This window comes from Cydia splendana, chromosome 20 (genome assembly GCF_910591565.1).
Source record: "Cydia splendana chromosome 20, ilCydSple1.2, whole genome shotgun sequence".
Classification (NCBI taxonomy): Eukaryota; Metazoa; Arthropoda; class Insecta; order Lepidoptera; family Tortricidae; genus Cydia; species Cydia splendana.
The window spans coordinates 14,184,217-14,210,521 of record NC_085979.1 but is presented as its reverse complement, the minus strand read 5'-3'; the positions used below and the strand labels follow the sequence as shown (position 1 = coordinate 14,210,521).

General features: G+C 40.5%; 2 protein-coding genes across 3 annotated transcripts; both read right to left on the bottom strand.

The window, feature by feature from the left end:
- Positions 1–773: 773 nt before the first annotated feature.
- Positions 774–3,956, bottom strand: LOC134800516 (dual specificity protein phosphatase 23-like). Of its 2 annotated transcripts, none has more exons than XM_063772986.1 (4): positions 3,856–3,956; positions 2,510–2,931; positions 1,742–1,865; positions 774–1,330 (listed from the first exon to the last, which is right to left on the bottom strand). In XM_063772986.1, the coding sequence occupies exons 1-4, from the start codon at positions 3,857–3,859 to the stop codon at positions 1,179–1,181; spliced, it is 702 nt and encodes a 233-aa protein (XP_063629056.1). In that variant the 5' UTR covers positions 3,860–3,956; the 3' UTR covers positions 774–1,178. The 2 variants fall into 2 exon arrangements, with proteins under 2 accessions (XP_063629056.1, XP_063629055.1); XM_063772985.1 differs by lacking the exon at positions 3,856–3,956 and adding an exon at positions 3,011–3,316.
- A 563-nt stretch (positions 3,957–4,519) lies between these two features.
- Positions 4,520–26,170, bottom strand: LOC134800590 (partitioning defective protein 6). Its single transcript, XM_063773080.1, has 8 exons — positions 25,932–26,170; positions 23,641–23,866; positions 15,729–15,856; positions 14,696–14,793; positions 11,866–12,034; positions 9,602–9,726; positions 5,016–8,806; positions 4,520–4,890 (listed from the first exon to the last, which is right to left on the bottom strand). The coding sequence occupies exons 1-7, from the start codon at positions 25,989–25,991 to the stop codon at positions 8,695–8,697; spliced, it is 918 nt and encodes a 305-aa protein (XP_063629150.1). The 5' UTR covers positions 25,992–26,170; the 3' UTR covers positions 4,520–4,890; positions 5,016–8,694.
- Between the last annotated feature and the right edge of the window lie 135 nt (positions 26,171–26,305).

Below are 26,305 nucleotides of genomic sequence, written 5' to 3'. Positions count from 1 at the left end.
ATTGAACAAGTCAAATCATGTAGGTATTGCACTTGCGTCTTAATGCAAAATTTTCATTTTATTTATTTTATAAAATCATTACATTCATTACATTTAATCTAATTCGAATTGATCAAGACAAAACATCAGAATGTTCATGCATCGAATTGCGCACATCCTGCACCTACAGCACTTGTTTATATTTATCCAACACGTCACATGAAACATTTACGCGTAACCGCAACTTACCTTACGTTCACAACTCCATTCACAAATAAAATAAACAAGAATGCAACTTCCTACAGTGAAGTAATACAAGTCCATAAAACAATTGCGGTGCTACACGACGTTGCAGCTATTTCAGCCGGCAGACGAGTTGGCATCGCGGTTGGGCGGGTGCCAGGGTTCGTCCGTTGGCAAGTCTGGCTTGAACGTGTTAATTAATTGGTTATTTTAAGCAATGAGAGCACTACGTGAGAGTATCGATTTGAGTTGACACTTAACTGCCGTTGGCACATCACATCCGACAGTCCTCTATCCATCATATAATGACAAAACCTACATGTCTCCTCAAGAACACGTGCATGTGCATTAATTATTACGTACACCTTCTGATAAAAACATTAAGTAAGATTGCTTTAGTATTTTAAAATATAAAGTTATTACGTGTTTAAATTAATTTGTTTCCCTCCTTTTTCATGGTCATTTATGTAATAATAAACCTTACTTTAACGTAACTAAACGAGGACAAAATCCGGTTCGAAGGACCAATTTTAATTAAACATTCTTACACGTTGGTTATAACCATTTAATGTTAAGTTTCAGGTACAACAAATAACATTCACAAACAATCAATCAAATCAGTCGTTATCTTAGATCACAGGCTTACACTTACATTAAATTAATCACGTACTTACACGCCTCGCTCAATACGAAATTCTTACGTTCAATGGTTTCGAATCAAGCATGGTGTTTAAGCGTCATATGATAGGTGTATGGTTTCACATTTTCTCTTAGAATACAATGCCAAAAACATTAGCTCCTATGTGCCTTCCCATACTTGTTATGTGGTACTTATTTCCCGTAGCTTTCATCCAACCCGAATAGTAAAGAAGCTAGTAAGGGTTGTTTAGATGAGAGATTAGACGTAGGCCACGACTTTACAACCACTAACTGTTTATATCTTTAGCAAAAACCACTTATTGGATGTTATTCTTGTTGCAATCTTTAGCGGCTTGTATGAAGTCCTCCATGACGTCGCCGGACACGCCGAACTTGAGCGGGTTGTCCTCCGTCAGGTATGTGAAGTACTGGCCCACCGCCTCTTCGTGCTCCGCGAAGTCGCAGGAGCCTGGAAGAGGAAGAAAGCGAATTCAAATACAAATAAATAAACTACGATCGACAAGAGCTGTAGACGGGGTTGACAAGTGAATGACCGCACCTATTTATTCGAACATAAAGTAGCTTTGCCATAGGTTCATGTAGGTACCTTTACTTTTACAAAACCAACATGTATTCATCCCATCATGTCGTCCTTAAACTGATAATTTTGTGTTTTCAATTCAGTTTTGGAGTTCTATCATATATGTAGAGGTGTTTTTAACGAACGAACCTAAATCCACCTGGGCCTGGAATTGTCAAATCAAAATAATAGCAATGTACAAATGCGAAACCAGCAGCAGACGTCTTAGCTACGTTCAAGCAATATGTGCCTCCCGCTTCTGCCGCTGACTGCCACAGATGGGTGTCTGATCGTAGTTACCTGGGCGGATCATCCGGATGGTGTTGAGCGCCTGGTCGGGCAGGAACCGGTGGAAGTGCACCAGGTAGACGGCCAGCATGATGCCTGAGCGGCTGCGGCCTTGCCGGCAGTGCACGCCCATCACCTGCACAACAAAATACTTCCTACACCTTCTGAGACTGAGCTCTCACTTTTTGACTTCAGTATCGAATCAAACTATGTCTGTCCGACGGCTGCGTAGCTGATGAATTAGGAATGTATTAAGATTTTATACAAATAAAAGGTTGCGTTCGCAACATAACTAATAGCTATCTATTAGTTATGTTGCGAACGCAACCTTTTATTTACCAAGATACCAATTTATTCGTTAGTCGTTACTCGTACGTCTCAACTTAGCGTGTCGTATTTAATGATATAATGAGTTATTAATTATTATGTTCAGCCAAAAGAACTCCCTTGAACTCTCCGACCGCTTTGCGGCGATTATGAAGCTTGCCAATTTTCTTTAACACATCGTTAACTTATGTATAAATAAAAACCACGTGGGTTTGGAATAACCACAACATTTTTTTAACGCAATTAGTTATTCGTTTAGAGGCTGGTAGGAGAACATTGGTTTTACAAGTACAACTAGGATCATTAAAATGAAAAATATCTACTTCAAGAAAACCATACTGCTCTATAGTAGGCAGGCAAACTGTTATATCCACAGCCCATCATCTCTTATGTGATTTTAGATGTGTACTTATGTATGATGTAAATAGTGTTGCAAGGAAATAAATACAATACCTCGTCATTTTTATCAGCCCTTTTGCAAACGTCGATGAACTTCTTAATCTGGTCCAGTGAGGGCACCTCGAATTCCTCCACCGGTATTTCCGTCCATCGTATCCGCGAAAACTCTTCCACCGGGGGTTTCTTCCCCGCCGTCAGTGTTACCAGGTGCGTTATACCTTGATTGGTCAAATACTTTATGTTTTCTGTGTTTCTCGGGAAGGCCATGGCTGCCAGCTTTTTCGGTATAACCCAGGAGAATTTTAGAGGTGGATAAGCGTCAACTTCTATTTCTGGGAACGGATTTTCAGGGATTATAACAGTCAATTCGTTCCTTATTTCCTTTCTAGCTCCTGCTAGCTGCTTGTCGTCTTGCTCCGTGATATCTTCCATCCTGGTAAAAACTTGATATTCTTCGTCACCCATTTTGGATTTCACTGTGTTGACAAAAGTTAAAGGTTAATTTAGTTGGGACGACTGGCTAAATCTATAACTTTTTAAGTTGGGTTTACAAACACTGGCACTTTTCACACTGGCAGGTAGCACTGTTGACCATCGAGTTCGCTTTTTAACGGTGGACTGCCGAGACAACGGACGGAGAAAACTTGGCACTGACTCCAAACTCTGGAGGATGTAACATTTATTTCTGGAGACCCTAACCTTGGCCACGGGAAAATTACACCTTGAAAACGCGCATTTATCTAATTTTCAGCTTTCTGTCGTTGTTATACGGCGTATTTATATATATTTCAGGTTGCAACGTAAGATTGTTGTGCCAGTAAATAAAGCATAGAGAAAAAAAAACAACATGTCGTTATTAAGTCTTTGAGACGCTTTTCAGAATAATAAATGGCCGCGCAAACCGTAAATAAGATTCGGTGGAAGATGTGACGCCATTGATACTTTAGTGAATGAGGCAAATGACGTCAGAGATTTTCGTAAACACATTATGTTATGCTGGAAATTAACTGGATTAAATTAGATTGGCCAGAGTTTGGAATAGCGGTCCCAATTTACCGGATTCATGCGCGTCAATTACGAGATGAAATTAGAAACGCAACGGTTCGTAAAATAACTTACATATTTGTTTTTTTTTTTATATTTTACGATATAATATAAACTATAACTTAGCTTGCCAGAAAGGTAAGTACTTTCGAGAGTTTGGTTGGTCACACTATAAGTCGCAATTTGCTGATGCTACCAAAAAACTGGAACTGTATGCCACTATGAAATGGTATCAAAGTCGCGTTATTTATCAAAACACATTGATTTTATAAATTTGACATGGTTGTATTACGCAGTGTGTGCGAGTAACAGTACTTGGTATATCTTCATTCAACAATATAGTCTTCAATACTCACACATGTTAACTTATGAATTTAATAATCACCAACAGTAACTACAGTGAATGTGGCCTGAAATCACTCCTAGCACTGGCTGAAAACAAACCGTCTTAGACCACCTGTGAGAATGTCACTGGCCTATATCTTAACTGAGCACATTCAATCTGAAATAAACCTTAAATATAGCACAGTAAGGTACAATATTAAAAAGAACAATGGTGAACCGGCCGAAAAAAACAATATTATCGATATGGATCGATTTTTGAAGGCGATTTTAATGCAACACAAATTCGACTGTATGCACTACACAATATGATACTATTTTCTGTACATCTGACCTTGACATAGAGTTGACACAATTCATCTGCCAAAAATATCGAACTGTATGAACTTGATCTGTTTGATTTGTGTTTGTTTTTGACAGCAGGAGTCGTTGACCTACTTTCGTGTTAAGAGTCAAAGTATTTATGTTATTTTTAAAATCCAGGTCTGATTATTTCGAGCGAGTGGGTCATTGAGGCGGGAGTCGTAAAAGCGGGGACACACGTCTACATAAGTCAGATTGCGCGTTGTATTCCCTTTTTCCGTTTTCTTGTAAAGGTGTCTTCTAGGCTATTTGTGTGCGAAGTGCGATTGTGAAAACATATTAGTATGTTCAGTGATTATAATAAAAATATAGAAATTAAATAAGAATATATTTTATTACATACAACACAAATGTATACTAGCTTAGAGTGTAAATATAACGTATCTCCTAAACTATGTATAATCATTTGACTACAAACATCATTTTGGACCAATTTTGAGCCAATCAGCAAATAATATGTAAATTTCATCCAAAAATGCTTAAAAGGCAACATGTGATAAAACAATTAAGTACAAACTGAACATTAATACAAAACATAAAATGTATACAGAAACAAAAATGATGTCAAATGAAATATCACTCACTGATTAAAATATACATGACATTACAAAAAAATACTAAGTAATACTATGGAATTCATTTCATACGAGACCTATACGCTCGGCGACATAAGTTTATATCGAGACCTGCGGGCTCAGCACGGTTCCATTTTTATCGACTATCACTATGCGCGTCCCTTTCGCACTTACATACTTGTTAGAACGTGACAGGCATGGTGACAAGGGATAAAAACGCGACCGTGCTAAGCCGCCTGTAACTGTACATTTTGTTGTTGATGATATAATGTTGACCGCTGTATAACATTGGTACCCTGATCATGATATTGGCTGAACTGAGATTCGAAACTCAACAGTGTACGCTAGAACGAACACAACAGTCCCTTAAAAATATATTGAAGGCTATTCCGTGTTTCTAAAAAATGCAGACTTGAAAATCAGGCCTTTAGCATGTGAATACAATCATTAATTAGCAAATAGAATACAATTGCAATTAATTGACCATAATGCCTGTGCCACTAACAATAATTGTGAACAACATATGTATATTTCATAAATGATTTCGCAACAACCAATGAACCAATACCTACCAACATTTGATCCGCCGACTCCTCGTAGCCATACATGATATGTATAACTATGCTAACAATACATGCGTTAAGTAAATTAAATACAAATAAACCTAAATAATTAATTTAAGCTCGAAACTAACATTATTTTGATCTAAAAATCAATAACTAAAGCATTTGATACGATAAAGGTGTCAGAAGAATAAAATCTAAACATTATATTAATACATGATTTTATCGCTCAGTTAAAACGCGGCTGATATAAATGATTATATCTCAAACCTTTTATTTTTTCACATTCTTACTTAGGTATTTTCATATAGAACTTTAATAACATAATTCATACTGTAATTGCTTATAACATTTTTAACGCCATACATGAGTTACTTAAATATTTGATTGTATAGGTACGATAGATGTGACATATAGGCTTTAAATATGAATGCACAAAAGGTAAACTTTATAAATTATGTTATGAATGTTAGTATACGTAAATGACGCCACGAATAACAAAATATGGACGGTGGAATATACAGTTGCACAATATTCTAACATATTTTCTGACATGTAAAAGACGAAGTATATACAAGTTAATGGTATTCGGTGTTACACTTAATAATAATGTGTATAAACTGGTCAATAACGATTGCAAATTACCGTGGTCATAATACAAGGCACGATATTAGGCTGTTACTATATCATAAGGCCTGGATTACATGCATTTTAACACATGTAGTTGTAGGTATTTTCATATTTTAAAAACTCATGCTTAAATTAAGAATTAAATAGTTTTCATAAGGCCGTGAATACTTTTTGCTTGATGGCTAAGCTAAAATTGTAGCAAATAACTTATAAATGATAGTTGTGTACAAGCTAAATGCATATAAAACAAGGTATCTATAGAGATTCAAGGCACTGATGTGTCTTTTACTGGAATGTATGATTTCGTTTACTTTCTATTCTATGTCCAGTACCTTTAGATATTACTAAGTTGTCTTTTGCTAGATGTTTTAACATAATTTGAATAACGACTTCACAACGTAGGAACTAAATACTGATTTCGCGTATTAAGTACTCGGTTACGATAAGCCTATATAATTGATATCAAATGTGCTTATGTAATCAAACGTTTCACATAATTTCATTTAATGAATTTCAATCACTTCGTAATAGCACCTTCCATGGGAAGAGTATAACATTAATACTAGTTTTATAAACAACGACGGATAAGGTGAGCTAGCTTCAGCAAAAGTCTATTTAATATAAGAGTCAACTTGCTAGAAATAGTACTTATTCAGATAACAACATTGGTATAGTCTTTCGATTTGTAGCAGGCCCCGACGGCTAAATGCGGTTTTACTTAACAATAGACAAAGGATTAGCCGCCGGGGCCTGCTACAAATCGAAAGACTATAATGTTGGCTGACGAATATAGGTACACATGTGTAAAATTTATTGTAAGCTCTCTGAACCTTCCGCACATGTTGTGTTTTTGATTATTTTAAGGCCAAGTCCAACTTATTTGTTAAATGCATGAGGTTAGACAAGTTGCATTGCAGCAAGATGTGTTGAATGGTACTTGGCACTCTGGATGGACATATTTGTGGTTTTCTGATAATCTTTATATGTGCCTATGACCCTCTTTTTCTATTTTTTTCCCTAACCAGAGCCATTAAGGTCTATTGAGGGTCAAAGGGGCTTAAACTACCTTGACTTTATTGTGCCAAAACAAGGTTTAACACATAATAAGATTGAGATTACCTACTGCATCAATTCTCAAAACGATTAAAATGATGTTGTAGGTAAGTATGACAACGATTAGTTTAAAAAATGTTTTAAGTTCCGAACCCGCAGTATTTTCGTACCAAGACCGCTGGTACTGAAGCAAATTAGATTAGCATTCTTGCAAGTTGACACTATGGAATATAATACATTAAATGATATGGATTTTTTATTCATAACGGATGGTCTTTTGACACTAAATATAATAATTTTTAAAACTATTTTTTATTGTCGATAGTATAAAATGATTTTCTATAAAAAAAGGGAGCTAATCTTAAAAATAATTGTTTCAAGCCTTCTGGAATGTTAAGGTTCCTAAATTGACCAAATTAATTATTGCTACAGAGTATTGTGATGCTGGTTCCCACATCACGGTTAGTAATTATAAAACCGGTTCTATAACTGGTTTTCACCCCTAATAAGGATAGCATAGCACGGCCAGTAACTAGGCCAGTTAAGGTCATCCCACACTAGCTTCTCCCGAGCGTCAGTGTCTAGTCAACTCTACGACTGCTGCTTGACGCAACGTTAACGCAACTGTCGCGACGCCTTTTTCCATAGCGCCGACTAGACGCCGACACTCAAAAGACGCTATTGTGGGGTGGCCGGTGGCCCTAAGTCCAATCATTAAGCATGATTATTGGTATTATTGTATTATACAATACCATACCTCCCTGTGTTAACTTTTCTGATTGGACTTCGACGTAAACATGATACTACCATTCTATTTGGCCTCCAAAATTCATTTGGAATGTAGCAGAAAATAAGTACTTACAAGGTGCCTCAACATCAGCCTATGAAATACGGTTCGCAAAGGTGTAACATGACAGCGACGCGTGGAAGCCTGATGAAATCTACATACAAAGATTTCGCTTTTGACACGCGTGTGCCTTCCACAGACTACATGACACCACATGAAGCGTTAACGCAGAGTGTAAGGTCACCACAAGTGCAATTTTTCTTTTATGTTAAAAACAGCCCATATTTAAGTTCATCTCTAGAACTCAATTTTTGTAGATATAGTCTGACAGACCAGCTGTGTCAATAAAGGTTCGATATCCCTTATCATTTTAATTGCACGCCTTTTTCTAATTGGTTTGCCAGACTATATTTTAAATGTAATGAGTACAGGTCATAAACGAACTGAAATAAGCGGTCGCGCTCATACTAAGTTAATACTGGAGCACCTAAGGGCTACTTGCACCATTTACTAACCCAGGGTTAACTGGTTAAACCTGGGGTTACTATGGTTACCAGTACAATTTGTCACTGGGTAAACGGTTTAACTGGTTAACGCCGGCTTAGTGGGCTGGTGCAAGTGATGCTAAGTGTGGTAACGGCTGTTGTCGGAACTGCTCTGTCTCTGTAGACCCTTTTTTAACCATATGACCGCCAAAGAAGTTAACTGTGGCACGCCCAAGCCGCCTAAGCCCAATATCAATCTTCGTGCATTCGTCGATGACGCGCCGCGCACGATAGGCATGGCGTTCAAAGGGATTAGCGTGGTTCAACCGGCATTTCTGCTATCTATGAAGATGTAGGGTTTATATGCACTGTATCACTGCACTGCACTAACACTGCACTACAGGTGTAGCACCTGGCCGTCGTCCTTGCTGGGCAGGGGGAAGGTCTCCGGCTCCTCGAGGGTCACGGCTGTCAGGTCGACTATCTCGTCCTGCTCGTCTTGGTCGAACCTGCAATCAGACAGACAATTAAATACTGAAATTAATTATAAAAAGACTGTAAAGTAACTACCATTTTGTGTCTAAATGTGTGGATTAAGTATTCTAAGAAAATAACATTGTTTTAATGATAAAGAAAATAATGTGTAAAACATTGTTATGGCAGGTGTCCGACCTCTCTACAATAGCCCAGTCTCATTGTCCACCCAAACTTCAATCTATAGACCGATATACTTCACTTTTTCTACAATAGTCCCAATGCCTGCTGAGACCGGTTCATGGGTGTCTATTGTTGCGCCTGTGAACGGGTTCAGCAGGCGTTCTACATGACATTAAAGCTCTCCAAGGGGCCTCTACGTGTTGGATCTATATCCCCACGCAAGCCTATCAAAAGACCGGGATTTATAGGCCCGTGAAATCCAAAGAAAAAAACCGGGCAAGTGCGAGTCGGACTCGCGCACGAAGGGTTCCGTACCATAATGCAAAAAACGGCAAAAAAAAACGGTCACCCATCCAAGTACTGACCCCGCCCGACGTTGCTTAACTTCGGTCAAAAATCACGTTTGTTGTATGGGAGCCCCACTGAAATCTTTATTTTATCCTGTTTTTAGTATTTGTTGTTATAGCGGCAACAGAAACACATCATCTGTGAAAATTTCAACTGTCTAGCTATCACGGTTCGTGAGATACAGCCTGGTGACAGACGGACGGACGGACAGCGGAGTCTTAGTAATAGGGTCCCGTTTTACCCTCTGGGTACGGAACCCTAATAAGGATAGTGAATGACGTCTCTGTCAGGAGTGGTACCTGTCGTCGTCGGGCTCGGAGCTGGGTTGCGAGGCGGTCGCTGGTGGTGGTGGTCCGGCGCGCTGGTTGGCGGGCCGCACCGTGATGATCAGGTTCGACGAGTTCGCCACCATCATGTCCGTCACCTGCATAAAGTCATCATGATACATTTATATTTATTACAATAAGAGTTTTCTGAAACGTCAGAGTCTGTTCGGTAAGAGAATATCCACATGCATATCCACCATTATATCACCTACACTATCCAATGTCCTTCTTTTAATTAAATTCGTCACCCACCAACATCTCTTCCTTTTTTTCTTTTTGAGTAATTGAGTCAGGATGATAAATGAAGCACTTGCAATCACAATATCAGTCTCAGAGTCTGACATAGTGCACACAGTCCACAGACACCCAGCGAATGATCAACGGGCACTCGTTCGCCTGATCTAAACATCTCTAGAGCATATGCTCTAGAATCCTAGTTCTTGGGTTGCATTCTTGCTCGTTGATATTCGTGTGGTGTAAACGCTGAAAACGAACTTTTGTTTACACCAAAAGATCAAGAATGAATGCTCTGCTCTGGTTCTAGCTCTTTGTTAGTTTGGTCTAAACCCACCGTAATACACACCCAGACGCTGTCTGGACACTACTAAAACGGGCCCGAACTAAGACAAGATACGATGGGTACAAACTTTTTAAATTAATTTCCAAATGCGTCTTGGTACTGGTATACGCAAAACCCCATCTAGACAGCACCTCAAAGAGCTCCAAACTAGAATAAGTCAGAGACATCCAAACGGATATCAACTCTAATCTTTAAGATGTCGCTGGTATCAAATCAATGGTGGCACATTGCACGTAGAACCGATGGCCATTGGGGCGGAAAGGTTCTCGAGTGGCGACCACGTACCGGAAGGCGCAGCGTGGGTAGACCCCCCACAAGGTGGACTGACGACCTGGTAAAGGCCGCGGGAGTCCGCTGGATACGGGTGGCACAAGACCGGTCATTGTGACATTCTTTGGGGGAGGCCTATGTCCAGCAGTGGACGTCCTCTGGCTGATATGATGATGATGGTATCAAATGAGCCGTATACCGACCTGGTCGAGGGTCTTGTTGCAGACGTCGATGCCGTTGACCTCGAGCACCTCGTCGTTGACGCCGAGCAGGCCGGTGGACTCGGCCAGGCCGCCGGGCACGAGCCGCGAGATGAACATGTCGCTGGTGTGACATGAGCCGTATACCGACCTGGTCGAGGGTCTTGTTGCAGACGTCGATGCCGTTGACCTCGAGCACCTCGTCGTTGACGCCGAGCAGGCCGGTGGACTCGGCCAGGCCGCCGGGCACGAGCCGCGAGATGAACATGTCGCTGGTGTGACATGAGCCGTATACCGACCTGGTCGAGGGTCTTGTTGCAGACGTCGATGCCGTTGACCTCGAGCACCTCGTCGTTGACGCCGAGCAGGCCGGTGGACTCGGCCAGGCCGCCGGGCACGAGCCGCGAGATGAACATGTCGCTGGTGTGACATGAGCCGTATACCGACCTGGTCGAGGGTCTTGTTGCAGACGTCGATGCCGTTGACCTCGAGCACCTCGTCGTTGACGCCGAGCAGGCCGGTGGACTCGGCCAGGCCGCCGGGCACGAGCCGCGAGATGAACATGTCGCTGGTGTGACATGAGCCGTATACCGACCTGGTCGAGGGTCTTGTTGCAGACGTCGATGCCGTTGACCTCGAGCACCTCGTCGTTGACGCCGAGCAGGCCGGTGGACTCGGCCAGGCCGCCGGGCACGAGCCGCGAGATGAACATGTCGCTGGTGTGACATGAGCAGTATACCGACCTGGTCGAGGGTCTTGTTGCAGACGTCGATGCCGTTGACCTCGAGCACCTCGTCGTTGACGCCGAGCAGGCCGGTGGACTCGGCCAGGCCGCCGGGCACGAGCCGCGAGATGAACATGTCGCTGGTGTGACATGAGCCGTATACCGACCTGGTCGAGGGTCTTGTTGCAGACGTCGATGCCGTTGACCTCGAGCACCTCGTCGTTGACGCCGAGCAGGCCGGTGGACTCGGCCAGGCCGCCGGGCACGAGCCGCGAGATGAACATGTCGCTGGTGTGACATGAGCCGTATACCGACCTGGTCGAGGGTCTTGTTGCAGACGTCGATGCCGTTGACCTCGAGCACCTCGTCGTTGACGCCGAGCAGGCCGGTGGACTCGGCCAGGCCGCCGGGCACGAGCCGCGAGATGAACATGTCGCTGGTGTGACATGAGCAGTATACCGACCTGGTCGAGGGTCTTGTTGCAGACGTCGATGCCGTTGACCTCGAGCACCTCGTCGTTGACGCCGAGCAGGCCGGTGGACTCGGCCAGGCCGCCGGGCACGAGCCGCGAGATGAAGATGCCGGGAGCTCGCTCCACGCCGCCCGGCGTCACGCGCACCGACGTGCCGTCTCTGCAACCACACTCAACTGTTACAACTGTGATCGCCCCGGTCCATATAGTAGGAACTAGCGACCCGCCCCGGCTTCGCACGAGTTAGCAAATTATACACTTAAACCTTCCTCAAGAATCATTCTATCGATAGGTGAAAACCGCATGAAAATACGTTCAGTAGTTTTTGAGTTTATCGCGAATATACATACACACAAACAGACAGACGCGGCGGGGGACTTTGTTTTATAAGGTGTAGTGATGATTATCACGAATAACATCTAGCCCCTTGAGCCCCGTGGACGCAATATTGTGTCTCCGGTGACAGTATTCAATTATAAATTCTTAGCTGACAAATTTCGATTCGTAGGACTAAAGCCGCTGGAGTGAGTCGAATATTTTTCGAATCTTCTTGAAGCGTAATTCAAAAGGAATCCGAGGACCAAGACACTTTGTTTATCTTAACCATAAATTGTATCAAATAACGGTTATTGAAAAGCAGTCAAAATGTACTAGGAGAGACGTGATCGAAAGGCATAAAGGTACAGACGTAGTTAGTGATGTGCCGGCGAGAAATTTCTCGTTCTCGAGAATTCCTTCCCCTGGAAATTCTCAGCGATTCTCGAGAAATTTCTCTTGGACGGAAATTTCTGAGAAAGTACATATAATCAAAACAATATCAAATTTCATATTTTTTTAATTTATAACTGTTAGTAATTGTTAATTAAGCGTAAGGTATTCGAACCAATTAGACGATACTAAAGGCCAACTTCTCTTTGTTCTAGAGAAGTTTCCGAGAAATTTCTCGGGAACGTTCTCCATAGAAGCTTTCCAGGAGAAAATTTCCGGACTGAATATTTAAGAAAAAATACTGGTTATTTCGAGTATTATTGTTTAGAAGCTCAAATAGTCTGGATTTATGTTATATACAGCTGTTGGCTTGATAAGTTGGTTTCTGCCAAATGAAATGAACGTTCTAAGCGATAATTTAATTTTGTTCCCGAGAAATTTCTTAAAAATTGTTCTCGACTACATTTGGCGTTCATGGAAAACAGCCAATCCATACCGATATTAAATAATTATACATAAATGCGAAATTGTGTCTGTCTGTTACCTCTTCACGCTTAAACCGCTGGACCGACGAAATTTGGTATGGACTAGTATGGAGATAGATTGGGCCCCGAGAAAGGATAGTTTTTATCAATCATCATCATCATCACGCAGACGAAGTCGCGGGCAGAAGCTAGTTGTGCAATAATAAAACAAAAAATGTTTCATATTAAAGAACTTGAAAACTGTTTTGACAAACTGTAATAAAATATAATATTATGGAGTTAATACAAAATGACTAATATCTACTCAATAATTAAATGAACGGTAATGAACGGAAAACAGATTTGAAATATTTGGCAGAGACTCATGGTCATGTCATGAACAATCTCAGGTACCTAGTTAATAAAACAAAAGAAAGCCGCCAAACTTTCCTGTACCCTGTACATAACGCTTATCGCCAATAATACTCCATTGTTTTATTTGCATGTGATTTTTTTTATTCTCTAGGTAATTTTCGAATAGGGAAGGGTACAAATGCTTTTTTCTCTCAGTGTCATCAATGCTAAGAAATTGGACGGTTGTGACAAATCAAACGTGTTAATAAATTAAAATTAAAAAGGTAAACTGTTTGAGTAGGTACTTTAGAACTTTGTCGGACGGTGGATGTATCAAAGACGTGTGTTCATTTTGTGATGCAGTGTATAGATGCAAAAACATCACAAGATTTGGTACGGCATATGATAAATTGCGAAAAAAGTCCGGTTGAAGTAAAACACGAATTAGGAAAGAAAGAACCTGAAGTGATAATCAATCAGGAGTGTTTCGGATGAGCCCATATTACAGGGAATACATTTAATGAGGTAACCTTTAATGTGTTTTTCCAGTAGCTAATACATAATAGTATATTACGATACAAAAGTAGTACGTAAAGTAAGTAGTAAGTGCAAAATTAGAAAATTCGTAACGAGTGGTGATAAATAATTAAAACACGACCGAAGGGAATGTTTTAAATCGACACGAGTTGCGAATTACCTGTTTGACAATAATGTGTTTTTTTTTTGTTGGTATACCATTTAAACGGTACTGAATGATCCCGTGAAAGTTCTCCGGAGAACATTTTCAAGAAATTTCTCGAGAGCGAAGAGAATTTTGCCTTAAAGGTTTTAGAACAACTAAAATGTATTGCGAATACCTATAAATTACTAATATCAACACATACAAAAAACAAATAATCTAACTTTTATTATATTTAAAGTACTTTCTCAGAAATTTCCTTTAGAGAGAAATTTCTCGAGAAGCTTCTCGCGATATTCTCTTGTTTCCGAAACTTCTCGAGAACTGCCCATCACTAGACGTAGTGCATAATTGTTTACCTTCGTATTTTCTCGGAAACGTTCGTATTTGTCATGCTACTTCAGTCAACGTCAGTACTTTTTGTACCGAGACTGACTGAAATAGCAAGACGTTCGTACGTTTCCGTGAAAATACGAAAGAAAATAATGCACTACATCTGTAATGGCGTTAGCCGCAAAAATTTATGACCCCGGTTTGTATCAAGCTGGGGTCACTTTTTCTTTTCACAATTCACAAACTTTATACATTCAGTTGTACACAAAAAGCAATAAGCTACCTTATAAAGAACCCTAGCGGCCGATCCGAGCCGTGCTTGAGCAGTTTCACCCTCCGACACGTTTCCGGGACGATGTCCACGTCGATGATGGCCGAAACCTGCAACACAGACATAAGTTTTACACCTGCAACTATAATAATTAGGACGAACTTGGTTTCAGTTAGCAATAGATGGCGCTAGCAATCCATACAAGTTGTCAAAAACATTTTTTTTAAAACACCATTTTATTTGCCAACTGCATTTCCTCTGCTTTGTACGTCAATCACGTATGTTTTGAGATCTTTCTAGTCAGCCTAAAGCCAGGGTTGTGTTTTTCCTCCTTTGGTTTTCCGACAGCATCATATTATGAGCTTTATATCGTATTATCAAACTACGTAATGTCTTTTCGTCCGACATACCTCAGTGCCTCAAGGCGAAAGTCTTTAATCAATGTGTGTTACCAGTGATTACTTATGGCTCCGAACCATGGTCTTTCACAATCAGCCTCATCTCAAAACTCAAAGTCGCTCAACGAGCTATGGAGAGGGCTATGCTCGGAGTTTCTCTACGTGATCGAATCAGAAATGAGGAGATCCGTAGACGAACTAAAGTCACCGACATAGCCCACCGGATTAGCAAGCTGAAGTGGCAATGGGCAGGCCACATTGCACGCAGAGAAGATGGCCGATGGGGTCGAAAAGTGCTCGAGTGGAGACCACGGACTAGCAAGCGCAGCGTAGGACGTCCACCCACAAGATGGACAGACGACCTTGCTAAGGTCGCCGGAAGACGCTGGATGCGGGTCGCTTCCAACCGGTACGTATGGAGGTCCAAGGGGGAGGCCTATGGCTGAGATGATGATGATGATATCATATTATCGCATTGAAATCGGCATTACATAAGTACACAATTTCACCTTAAACAAACAGCGGGAATTGGTTCAAATTTAGACAATACAGAGAGTTCAAATTTAGAGAATACTTATTTTTAAGGCCTCTTTTATGTGAAATTTGGTTTGACATGAACTCAACAAAAAGTTTAAGGTGATACGTACCATTCTGAAGTCGTGGGGGTTGGAGATGGCCAGCCCTTTGTTCTTGGCAGGCGTGCCGCTCAGTATGGAGGAGATGAAATTCCGGTGCCGCATCGTGCCGTACCCATTCAGCTCTTCGAGGCTGTCACCTGCAAAATACAATAATGACTATAAATTTACAAGCAACACGTTTGAATAACCAACTCCATCACGGTTTCTCCGTAAAAAAAACTTTTCTCTTTTTTTTTTAATACCACATCGGTGGCAAACAAGCATACGGCCCGCCTGATGGTAAGCAGTCGCCGTAGCCTATGGACGCCTGCAACTCCAGAGGTGTTACAAGCGCGTTGCCGACCTTTTAAAAACCTGTACACTCCTTTTTTGAAGAACCCCATACTGTAGACCAGCGGTCGGCAACCTGCGGCCCACGGGCCGCATGCGGTTCGTGAAACTGTCACTTGCGGCCCGAGTGCCGCCTTGGCTATTTTGTATGTAATAGTGACAAACGTCAATGTCTCATAAAGTCATAAATATTAACAAAGTACGGCCCGCGTCATCTCCGTTAACTACTATGTGGCCCTTGGCTGCTAAAAGGTTGCCGACCGCTGCTGTAGACCCTCGGCAAAACCTCGGAAGGGAGCTCATTCCACAGCCGGAGCGTCCGCGGGAGTAAATTCCTCTTAAATCGCACAGTACGCGACCATTTAGGTTCTAGGGTGTGAGGATGAACACCCTGCCGACGGCGAGCGGTGCGGTGATAGAAAGCGGCCGTTGGCATCATGTCAAATAATTCCTTAGAGCACAGCCCATTGTACAAGCGGTAGAACACACACAAGGAGGCTCACCCAAGGAGGATTTGAGTCTCTCCTTAGACTTAAAGGTTCAATGGGGCATTCCACGAGACTGTCGCTTACATAACGCAATTCTTCTAATACTTCTGGAAATGCTGAGTAAGCGATATTGGGTCAGGTAATATTTCATGACTTGGCTAACAAATTGGCAGTATATTCTCGAGATTCACGTATTTTATTGAGGTAGCTGCCATACAAGGCAAAAGCGTTATGTAAGCGACAGTCTCGTGGAATGCCGCTTGTGAGTTTGGGATCATCGACGATTCGTACAGCGCGCCTTTGGACTGAGTCGAAGGGTCCAAGCTGGCATCCAGGTGCTCCTGCCCAAAGGTGACAGCAGTACTCCATATGGGGTCTGACTTGCGATTTATAAAGCAGCAGTCTTTGCCCCGGAGTAAAGTATCGCCTCGCTTTATTGAGCACACCGAGTTTTTTGGATGCCAGCGCAGCCTTACCTTCCAGGTGGCTACGGAATTGGACGTCACTGGAGATGTCGACACCTAGAATCCCAATACTCCCTGACATGGTAAGGGCTGTGCCCTGGAACTGTGGGAACACAGTAAATGGGGTTTTCTTAGCGGTGAACGCGCAAACTTGTGTCTTGGTGGGGTTGAATCGCACTAAATTGTCCCGACCCCACACCGAAACTCTGGATACAGTGCTCTCAATGTCCTACACAAGCTTTTCACGACTCTCCAGCACCACAGAACGAGGGATATTGGCACGGCCTGTGTAATAGGCATCCCCAGTACTGTCGTCTGCATAGCAATGAATGTAATTGATAGACAACATGTCATTGATGTGCAGCAAAAACAGCGTTGGGGATAGCACAGAACCTTGCGGAACGCCAGCGTTAATGTCCATGCTATCGGAGCAGCTTCCGTCTACTACGGCTCGTATGCGTCTGCCGGACAAAAAGCTAGCGATCCATTTGCATAGTCCCTCCGGCAATCCATAAGATGGTAACTTCGACAGAAGACCCCGATGCCAGACCCGATCGAACGCTTTCGCTATATCTAGGCTGACTGCCAATGCCTCACCTTGACTCTCAATGGCCGAAGCCCAGCGGTGTGTGAGATACACTAGAAGATCACCAGTCGAGCGACCGTGGCGAAAACCATACTGGCGGTCGCTGATCAGGTCGTGTTCTTCTAGGTATCTCAGGAGCTTTGCGTTAATTATACGCTCCATGACCTTAGAGAGAAGGGAGGTAATAGCGATAGGCCTGTAATTCGATGGGTCCGATCTATCGCCCTTTTTAGGCACAGGGTGCACAAGGGCCGTCTTCCACGAAGATGGAACATGCCGTTTGTCGCTAGAGAGTGTGAAAAGACGCGCCAACACGGGACACAACTCAGGAGCACACTGCTTAAGCACAAGAGCTGGTATGCCGTCTGGCCCGCTCGACTTATGGACGTTCAGGGATAGCAACTCCCGCCGAATATCCCTCTGCGTGAATGAGATTTCTGGTATGGAGTATACGCACCGCGGGATGGTGGGCGGCACGGCGCTACCGTCGTCGTTCAGGGTCGAGTTCGAGGCAAAAAGAGTACCAAGTAGATCGGCTTTCTCTTTTGCACTGTGGGCCAGATCCCCATCAGCTTTCCGCAGTGGTGGTAAAGACGACTGACAAAAATTTCCCTCGGCAGCTTTGGCGAGCGACCAGAACGCGCGACTCCCAGTGGGATAGCCCGCTAGTTTCTCACCAATTCTGCCGACGAAATCGTATTTAGCCCTGGCAATGGCTTTTTTACTGGACCTCGAGGCAGCGTTTAATTTGCGTTTCACATCAGAATCGTTCGGATCCTTATTAGCTACGGCCTTGGTCCAAGCCCTGTAAGCAGCTTGCTTGCGAACTGTAGCTTCTTTACAAGGCCGATTAAACCAAGGACGTCGCTTTGTTCCCGCAGCTATTACCGAGCTATTCTTTCAATGTTGGATAAAAATGTAGCCTAATATCATCCGCCTCATAAACGCTAATCACTGCGCCTCATCACTTCGGATCTGTAGTTTTGACGCTTAGGTGGAACACAATACTAACATAGCCACATACATATACTAGTGGCTCTGTGAGCTGTAGTCCTCGCGAGCAGAGCTTTAAATATAGTAAATTAAAAAAAAACAATACGAAATTTATGTGTAAAAAAATACAAAAAGTTAAGCAGGCCACTGACGAGCCTTCCTAATGGATGCCGTTACAATGGATTCATCCAAATGGACGGCATCCTAATATTAAACATTGTACGTTTTTGACATTCACGGACCGATTTTGGATTGCAGCCACGCTATTTGGACTGTTGGAAGGCTCGTCAGTGGCCACCTTTATAATATCCCAGCATACAATTACTGGGGATCGAACCCAGACCCTCTGTGCAAACAGAAAAAGCGAACGTTTACGGTTTATGCGTCGTTGGACTAAAAGTAAATATGGCGATGTATAAAAATGTCTACATATAAAATAAAAATTGGTCCGAGTATTAGAAAGCCAATACTTCAAAATGTTTAAGTCTTATCAAGTCGGAATATAAAAATGACTACTTTCAAAGTATACAAATGTCTAAGTCTTATCAAGTCGGAATATAGTGCCGCAACATATTTATATTTGGTCTAATGTACAGATGCACATTTTTATACTTCGTCGAAATTATATACGCACGAACTTATGCAAGTAGACATTTTTATACATCGCCATATTTACTTTTAGTCCAACGACGCATAAATCACGTTTACAAACTGAGACAAATAGTTCTTAGATGGGTTGACGAAATTTAGCTACTCCTTCTCAAATTAAAATTAGTTAAAATTAAATATCTCAATACCTCCGAAACCAGCGAAATAAATTTTCTGAATTTTTGGCCATTTAATCTATAAACATATTTCAAAAAGAAAACACTCGTATGGTACCGATACCACTATTTTAAAAAAATTCAAAAAACCGGACGAACAAAATTTTTTTATTTAGACAGAATCCAGGCACAAAATTTCACGAGATTCGCTTAAGAATTGCGACCTGTAGAGGAGAACATCCGGACATACAAAAGCAAAATGCTCCAGTCGAAACGTAGACCTTCGCTACGCTCCGGTCAATAATAAGACTAAAATCACAACCTTTCTCGTAAAGAATTGAAAAATGTATATTTTCCACGAAATTATAGTGCCATCTGGCGAGTGGAAATCAAAAACCCATCGCTAGTGATTCACAAATCCTTTATAGACAACCGCAACTCATTTTTGTTTTGGACATAAATGGGAACACAAAACCTCTTAATCTAAACGCATATACCGCCTCCGTTCCGTTGGTGAAAACATTACTATGTACTTATTTGTTACAGTTTATTTATTTATTTATTTTATAATGTAATATTAGCATTAACAGATAAACCTTACATGCTAACACTTAGATATTATTTATATTTACTTCTTAACTTATCTTAACATTGTACAATATGTATTTCATTATAATTTGATGTAGGTAGTCACATTTTTATTTTTACAGTTACACTACATAAAGTCGATTTCGGCGAGCGTTCCATACATTGAATGGACAATCAACAAAGAGTTATCACCCAAATGACGAATTCCTTCTATTGTATACCAACATCACGTTTATAGAACAGCTATTTAATCATACATATTGTTCCATTTGTTTCTTACACAATGCTTTAGTCATTAAAACATGTTGACAGGCACCTTAGTTGGTATACCTTAGTCATACATAGTTTGAAACATGTTGCATTCAAAGTTTCCGAAAGAGGCAAATGAGTAAGGCCCTATTTAGACGGCATGCGATTTTCGTTACATTGCGGTATTTGGTCGGACGACTGAATTCATTGTACTCTGTAGTTAGCAATGTATCGAATACTGCACGACAGTTCTCGCGCCGTGTAAATGACGCTTAATACGGAATAATGTGACTTGATAACTAGTTAACGTTTTAACTCTTGGCTTTATTCTGCCCATTATGCTACTCTCATGCGAACGCGTTTAAGTGCTACGTTTCATGACACATAATGGAATGTAACTAACGAAACATGTCAAAATACGATGGGAAAAGAACTTCCGGTACACAACAATGGCTCTGTTGTCGACAGTTCAGTTACAAATGTAATCCTAACTCATTGAGCTTCGTGTCTAACAGTTATTATGCACTCCTTGTAAAGACTGCAGTATCTGCATTGTATAATACAGAGGTCGTAAATGTGCATAGGACTTCGCACCTTACTTAGATGAAATAAGGAAATAGTGAGCCTTATTTAGAACTTCTGCATTTTTATAACGAGGCCGAGGACTTCATGCAGGCCAAGGTGTTGATCTATGCGCCAGGCCAAAGTATCCTCAATTATTTTATTTACCGACTATCGAAGAATTCGAAGATTTATAAGTATTTTGACTTAAGGGGCCCACAGATTACCAGTTCGCCGGACGATATCAGCCTGTCAGTTAATCGCAATAGGTGACAGTTCCGAACAACTGACAGGCTGATATCGTCCGGCGAACTGGTGATCTGTGGGCCCCTTTAAGGGATTTTAATGTCTGAGTGTCTGAGGGAGCAACTGGGATTGAGGTTATCCTTGGTACAGTTAACTACAATTGTTTGATATGTGTTCTGTAAATAAAATTCAATAAACATACTCTTAATTACACATTATCTCAAGTAGCGGTAAACAACAGGCGGTCTTATCGCTAAAAGGGGCTCTTTTCCAAACAACCATGTAATGTAATTAGGGCAAAACTAATACACACAAAAACAGTGAACTCGAATCGTTGCGTTCAGGAGTGTCTATTATAAGGAGACCCGTTTTCAATGCCAAGTTTAAATTGATTCTAGCGCATCGTCGCATCGTTGCGGGTTTGTCTGTTTTAGCGCTAGTGCGACGTGGTACTAAAGCGATCACCCACACCGAGTGTAGCTGTACAGATGTGTAATTTAATTACGACTCGCATTGTACCCATGACCATGGCACGGGAGTAGGTGACTTGAAACGTGGGTGCAAGTGAAGAGAGTAATAACCGTTGATCTTTAAATGTAGGGCGGCGTAATTTGCAAGGCAAGAATCTTGCGAGACCCGAATGAATCCTACTAGAACTTGTATTACAAATCGACTATGTTTAAGAATTCACAGGCACCTAGACTATTACCTCGATTATCCTCACTTCCAAAAGTAGTCCCTAGGGCGTAGGGGAATAATTCTTATAGTATGAAAAAACTTAAAAATATTATGTTTCAAAGCATTGTTCTAAAATAATAGAACTTATGAATCAGTTCCAAAACAGGAAAACTTAAAGAAAGAAACAATAAAGGTTGGAGAAAACTGAAGCTTTCTGGCTTGATTGTGATGAAGTGTATCGGCGTAAAATGAAAAATTTTTCGCCTGTATCTAAATTGTACATCTAATGTTCTCGCTTTAACGCTACAGCTTGTAACTTACTAACCGTCATACTACGCACCAATGCCAAACGATCACATGTCACTACTAAATTAGTATGGAGATATGCATTTATATGACCACGGCAGCAAGTGTATTCAACCTGTGTTTATGCATCAGTGGATATGCATGACTGACCATTATATAAGTAACTCTGAATTCTATAGGATTCTAAACAAATTATAGGCCAAAGTCCCTGGTCTTTAAATGACCGAGGTATGTGTGACCCTAAGCGGTATGCGGCCGTATACAGAGGGTGGTCATACAATATTGGTTCAGCTGTACTATTTTGCGCTACTAATTAAGTAGGTATGAGGATAGAGAAATAATTAAATCTAAATATTAGACCGAGTCTTCAATTAGTTTTAATTAAAGCTGCCAAGACTGCTTTTGCCTTTTATGTATCACGTCTTCCTTAATTGTAACTAAGCTATTTAGGTTCGTTTGTCTGAAGTTCTTAGTTTAGTCGTATTGTTTTTTACAACAGATTAAATAACTATAAAAATAATCCTACATAAAAGGAATAAATTAATTCTAGGTTTTGTTTCTTGACCCTGGGTTGTTGTAAATACGGATATTGAACAATATTATTTAGTATTACATAATACCTAATATAATGTAGTATAGGTCTATTCACTATACCTAATTAAGAACTGGAACTGGTTAGAGTACTTATGAGCGTTCTTTTATATTAACTCATTTTTAGGGTTCCGTACCCAAAGGGTAAAACGGGGCCCTATTACTAAGACTCCGCTGTCCGTCCGTCCGTCTGTCACCAGGCTGTATCTCACGAACCGTGATAGCTAGACAGTTGAAATTTTCACAGATAATGTATTTCTGTTGCCGTTATAACTACGAATACTAAAAAGTACGGAACCCTCGGTGGGCGAGTCCGACTCGCACTTGTCCGGTTTTTTTTAAATTTAACTAGTTCGCACACCATCAGGCGGCTTAGCACGGTCGCGTTTTTATCCCTTGTCACCATGCCTGTCACGTTCTAACAAGTATGTAAGTGCGAAAGGGACGCGCATAGTGATAGTCGATAAAAATGGAACCGTGCTGAGCCCGCAGGTCTCCATTCACATATCCGAAGAAAAATTTAATCTCCAACAACAATAATAAACTGCACATAACAAGTGTGAAAATATTCCAAGACAAGCAAATATGAACTCTGTCTTCAGCACGATAAGAACTAAATCGAGATGGCTGTCATTAATTATACTTCTCGTATTATATGTTAATTAACTTCCTTTAGCTGATGCAGGTTGCGTCTTTAGACGTGTAGTGACGTCATCAGATTTATTAAAATAGTAGTACAAATAATTAATAAACAGTTTCATTACGAGTACTCAGTCTTGCTATAAGTACAGTCAGCTTCAATAGTAGCAGATGAAACAACCATCCAAAAGTATTTGTCATAGTGGAATTAATTAAATAAAGATATATCTTCTCTACAGTTTGCGTTCTAAAGTATCTATCAAAGTCGTATTGTTACAAGCTGGTATTTATGGGAATGGTAGATACTTTTGACGCGTAGTCGGATCCGTTAGTTTTGATGCTGACTGTACCTATCATCTATACTGTTTCGAACTTTCATAAATAACCCTTATTGCCAAGTAATAAGGTACACCAAAGGAGTATATATACAGGACTCACCCTTCCTCTGTATGATGACCCTGAGCAGCGGGCGCGCCGTGAGCAGCGCCCGCGCGAGGTTGTCATCGTTGTTGATGGGCAGCAGGTCTCCGTCCCGAGGGTCCGTGTACGAGATGAGGAATGTGACGTCATGCAGCCGGTGTAACTTCTCGATTAGACCCTTGAAGTCCTCGTACTTGAGCTTCTCGGAGCGGTTGAGGGAGAATCGCCGGAATTCCGCATCAAACTGGATTGGAAAACGCAAGTTAAGATGTGATAATATTTTATATAAAATTGTGTAAAAAGTACCTATCTATCTATCTATTAAGCCCTTTTATTCTGAGTTAAAGTATGTCTCTTAGCTCAGTGTGCCGCTTGGCAAAGGCCTCCTCCAGCTGTTTCCATAAAAGTATAACACATTATAAATATAAAGGTATCAACAATTTTGCCCATTTCGAGAGTACAATACAATCTTATATTACTAAATTTAATGTCTAAGAAACAGGTATTCAAATTAATAATATCATGGTGGATTCATCAGATATTTGGGTTTTTGATATAGTCATATGACTCCTCCTGGGTCCCAGATGCATTTGTAAATGACAAGTATTAGGTCCTAATAATAAATAGTGGTTTTATACAATAAATTGCATCTTTCCTTGATTATTTATTTGACTTTGACACAGATTATTTAATAATATCTGGGAGACCGAGAGCTTTGGTTGGAAAACATTAAAACTCAAAAATGAGCGTTTTGCCAGAGATAAGACCTAGCTAGCTAGATAGATTTTTCACCCCCGAAAACCCCCATATAGCAAATTTCATCGAAATCGTTAGAGCCGTTTCCGAGATACCCGAAATATATATGTATAAAATAAATAAATAAATAAGAATTGCTTGTTTAAAGGTATTAGATAAGCATATTACATTAACTAAAAATTTATTACTAAAAATGCTAGTTGAATCATTGTCACTCATAGTGGTTATACTTTGATATTGAAATACATGATATACAATAATAATAGCATCATTGAGAGAAGAAACATACCTAACTAAGAAATAGTATTTTCCTTATACCTACAAGAAACCAAGTGTATATACATACGTAATTGGTAAATTTTAAAAACAATAAACTATTCTACTCCAAAACAATCACAGTACAACATGGAATGTTTTGATTTCATGTCATTACATTATAAACACTTTGGATAAAACTACAATGCCAAATTACATTCTGACTATCTCTTGTGCGATATCTCCAGTTTTAAAGTACAATTTACATTTTTTTGTCAATAGCTTTTGATGCTAACTAGATAATTTTGACCATGTCTTCTTGTGCTACATTAAAATCATGAATCTAGTATATAAGTGGATCTGGCATGAGGGGTGGGGGAAATGATCGAATGGGATAGTCTTATGTATCTTTCAGTTTGTCCTTGTCAATCTCACTTTTTTTTTATTCCCCACCGTGAATTTAGTATGTATTATGGTAGGCAACAAATAAATTCAACCAATCATAGTGTCACATTGCATATGTTTTGTCCCTCAGAGATGCACGCGTATACCACTTCTATAATTAAAATAGTTACTTCTATCGCTGCTGTAGTGAGAAGTGCAGCAAATAAACATGTTTGCATGTAGATTATGAGTAGATAATGGCTTATCTTTTAAGCATTCAGCACTGTTATCAGGCACATTGCTTAATAGAGCACTAAATGCTAATTTCCTTCTGGTTTTCTAATGAGGTTAACCTGAATGATAGGCTATGTATAAGTTTTACTTCCTTACTTTACTTTTTATTTGTGTTGTTAATCATTTCTGCTACTGGTGACTTGAGCTGTGTTTTATTTTCTTTAAATAAATGATGTCCACAGATTATTGGTTTCATTATTTGGTTTTTAATAAGGCTGTGTATATAGCCTGCATGATGCTCGAGTCTCTAAATTTGAATTAAGATCCAAGCCACAAAATCCACTTTTTAAGTGGTTTAGAATTATACATTTACAAATTTTAAGAGCTGGGTAAAAGTAAATTATGTATTTATTATAAAAACAAGCTTCATAGCTATATAAAGTGCAATTATTGTGCTTAAAAACGACACCTTATTGGGCTGTACGTGATTTTCATTCAACCGACACATAATTATACGATTTATCTCGATTCACCTTGGTAACCGCTGCCTACGAGCATTCCTCAACTCATCATCCACAAATGCTTAAGTAAATTAAACACTCGTTGCCCCAAGAACATAAACTAGGCCTCAAAGATAACGTGACTCACTTTATTCGTAAGAAATATTAGAAATTACTTACCTTAGTTTTAACTTCAACATTTTGACTGTCTATCCGTGCGGCGATTTTGTTCTTCGACATCACTATAGCATTAAATGCACTACTTATAAAAAACCATCAAAATATTTAGGCACTTCATTAGCAATATAACATTGTAAAATATAAAAGTTTTTATTAAATTAGACGATTATTGCTTTCAGAAAAAGGCTGTTATTCGACTCTCGCTCGCGTCGTAAGTTTGGTCAATTCTCATTTACAACATTTTTACTGCATTAGTAATCGCTTCATTTGCTACATTTCTATTGGTCGCTGTTGAAAACTAAGGAGTTTTAATTGGGTGGTTTGCACCGTAATACGAAACAAACTTACGTTCCGATTCAAGCAGGCTCGCGAAT